Source organism: Camelina sativa, chromosome 2 (assembly GCF_000633955.1).
Source record: "Camelina sativa cultivar DH55 chromosome 2, Cs, whole genome shotgun sequence".
NCBI lineage: Eukaryota > Viridiplantae > Streptophyta > Magnoliopsida > Brassicales > Brassicaceae > Camelina > Camelina sativa.
In genome coordinates, this window is record NC_025686.1 from 19,873,853 (window position 1) to 19,876,848 (window position 2,996).

At 40.2% G+C, this 2,996-nt stretch overlaps 1 protein-coding gene across 1 annotated transcript; it reads right to left on the minus strand.

The window, feature by feature from the left end:
• On the minus strand, nucleotides 928-2,016 carry LOC109126972 (uncharacterized mitochondrial protein AtMg00810-like). Its single transcript, XM_019230983.1, has 2 exons — nucleotides 1,543-2,016; nucleotides 928-1,470 (listed from the first exon to the last, which is right to left on the minus strand). The coding sequence occupies exons 1-2, from the start codon at nucleotides 2,014-2,016 to the stop codon at nucleotides 928-930; spliced, it is 1,017 nt and encodes a 338-aa protein (XP_019086528.1).

A 2,996-nucleotide genomic window follows, 5' to 3' on the forward strand; every position in this document is an offset into this window, starting at 1 on the left:
CTAACGTGCGAGCTGATTGTTTGGCGCGCTCTTCTAGATCTCTAGTTTCTGAACTTTCTTTTGTAAACTCTTCCCCTCCAAGTTGGGCAACCAATTCTGGAGTCACCTTTTAATTTATTTAAATGTTTGGTTGAAAAAAAAAAATATATATGTATTATCGAGAGGGTGTTTTCTCAATTTTAATACATTTTTTTTTGTTATATAAAATATTAGCAAGTGTCTTTTCAAAAACGTATATTCAATGCTTTCAAACTATTTTGGAAATATTTATTTTGTAATTTTCAGAAACGTATATTCAATGCTTTCAAAAATCTAAGATTGTTATAGCTTTATGCTCAAGTTACACATATTAAATTTTTGATCTGTTCTCATTTAAATTTATATAGATTTTTTTTTTTAAATTAGATATTTAAGTTCAATAAAATTGGAAGAATCTTCAATCTTCATAAATCATAATCTTATATGTATATATACTACATGCTACAAATATGATATGTGTGTATGTTTATATATTTATCGCATAAACATATATTGGATGGAATGAAATTTTTGTTTTGGTTTAAAGAATGAGCTCAGCGGCTCTTTAGGTAAGAATCATTTCTCTCTATATTTCTTTGAGTCATTTGGTTACATCACTAGTCTTTATATAGACTTTACAATATTAGGGTTTTCCTCATGAGACAGCTCATTCATCACATGAGTCTAGACAATCAAATCTGTTCTTCAATTGTATTGGCTCCATACAGTCAATTGTTCTCTTTGCTTTGTTGACTCTGTTTTCGTCTGTTTGTGCAGGTGGAGCAGACCGTTGGAGGCTTGAAGAAGCTTGAATAGTTGTAAGCTTTTCAATCTTGCATTGGACTAAGAGAGGCTTGTTGGGCTTAACGGTAATGGGCTTGTTTGAGGTAGAGCCCATTACCGTTTTGATCACATCAACCGTGAGACACTCTCTTCGATCTCTTCGTCTTCCTTCTTTACTTTCGTGTTTGCTCGATCCCACTTCTGACCAGATTTATTTTCGATCTTGACAGAAGAAGCTAGAGCTGAGTTCTTGACTGAAGGAACCGGAGCTGTTGAGTTCTTACTGATACTCCCCCGCAAACTCTGTGTGGGAGGAAGGACCACACCGAGTTTGTACCGGAGGTTACTGAAAGGTCGGAACGGAAGCGACTTCGTGAAGATGTCGGTGATTTGCTGATGACCAGGTATATGTTTTACCAGAATCGTTCCTAGAGCAACTTTCTCTCTTACATAATGATAGTGGTTCAGAAAATGCTTACTTTTCTTGTGAAACGCAGGATTCGCCGTGAGATCAACAGCAGAGAGATTGTCACAGTACAGTTCTGGGGCCTGATACTGAGGAATCACAAGCTCCTTAAGAATATTGCAGATCCAAGAAATCTCAGCTGCTGCATCGGACATCGCCCTGTACTCTGCTTCCGTGGAGCTTCGAGCAACAGAGTTCTGCTTCTAAGATGCCCACGAGATCAAGTTTGTACCAAGGTAAGAGCAATACCCGCCTGTTGATCTACTTGTTTCCACACAACCTCCATGATCGCTATCACTGTACACTCTGAGAGTACTGCTTGTGTTCTTATTGAAATTGAGTCCCATTGTGATTGTGCCTTTGATGTAGCGAAGGATTCGCTTGAGAAGATGGAAATCTGCAAAAGTTGGAGCATGCATTTTCTGACAAACGAAATTTACCGCAAACTGGATGTCGGGCCTTGTAAGAGTCAGGTATTGTAATTTTCCAGCTAGACTTCGAAAATAGGTGGGGTTTGGAAACGGTTCCTTGTTCTTAGCTCTCGTGTTTTCTAGTTGTTCAGGCAAAGGTGTTGCAATAGAAGAGCACTCGCTCATGGCTGCAACAACTAACAGGTCTTCTGCATACTTCTGCTGGGAGAGGAAGAGACCTGAAGGATGGAAGTGAGCCTGAATTCCAAGAAAATAGTGCATTTGGCCCAGATCTTTCATGCGGAACTGGGTGTTGAGAGAGTCTAAGAAGGCTGTCATAGCTGCGGAGCTGTTTCCTGTGATAAGCATGTCATCCACGTAGAGCAGAAGCACAATGACTGCTCCATCTCGCTTGTAGACGAAGAGTGATGGATCCGGTATGCTACAGGTAAACCCGAACTCCAATAGAAACGTGCTAAATTTATCATACCAAGCTCGCGGGGCTTGTTTTAACCCATAGAGAGATTTTCTCAGTCGACACACATGATTTGGTTTTTCAGGATCTACAAATCCATCTGGTTGTTTCATGTACACTGTCTCTGTGAGATTACCATGAAGGAAGGCGTGTTCAACATCCATTTGTTTTATATCCCAACCCATTTTGGTGGCCATATCCAAGACTGCTCTGACAGTTGCTGTGCGGACTACAGGACTATATGTCTCCAGGTAATCAATTCCTTCTTCTTGATTGAAACCCTGAGCAACCAATCGAGCCTTGAGTTTCTGTAATGATCCATCTGCATTTCTTTTAGTTCTGAACACCCATTTGCTTCCTAACACATTCATGTCTGATGTAGGAGGTGTCAAGTCCCAAGTGTGTGCTGCTTTACAGTTTCCCATTTCAATGCCCATCGCTCCTTTCCAGCCTGGATGTTTAAGAGCTTCAGTTACTGTTTTTGGTTCTGGATGGGATACTTTATGAGACAATAAAGTATATCTTGGATTCGGCTTTCGTATCCCGTCTTTTAATCTTGTTGTCATTCTGTGAGTCGGTTGAACTTGACTGACAGATTCTGCTTGTGATGATGTTGCAGGAACCTGTGGAGACTGAATAGAGGACATAGAAGAGGCCGAGGATTCACCAGGTTCTTGAGTTGGTGTGCTTGACCTTGAAGAAAATTCTGAGGCAGAAGTGTCTGAATCTGAGGTTAGTGAATTTTGTATTTCCTGGATACTTGAGACAGATGTATGATTTTGAACTGATGTAGTAGCTGATGTGTTAGTTTCAGATGCAGTCGCAGGTGTTGGAGATGAAGTTG

Excerpts from the sequence above, each read along its gene's own strand:
- LOC109126972 (XM_019230983.1), bottom strand. The coding sequence starts at position 2,016 with ATGACAGCCTTCTTAGACTCTCTCAACACCCAGTTCCGCATGAAAGAT. Across the intron at positions 1,471-1,542 it reads ATAGCGATCATGGAGGTTGT|AAGCAGAACTCTGTTGCTCG; the intron begins GTGGAAACAAGT and ends TGGGCATCTTAG.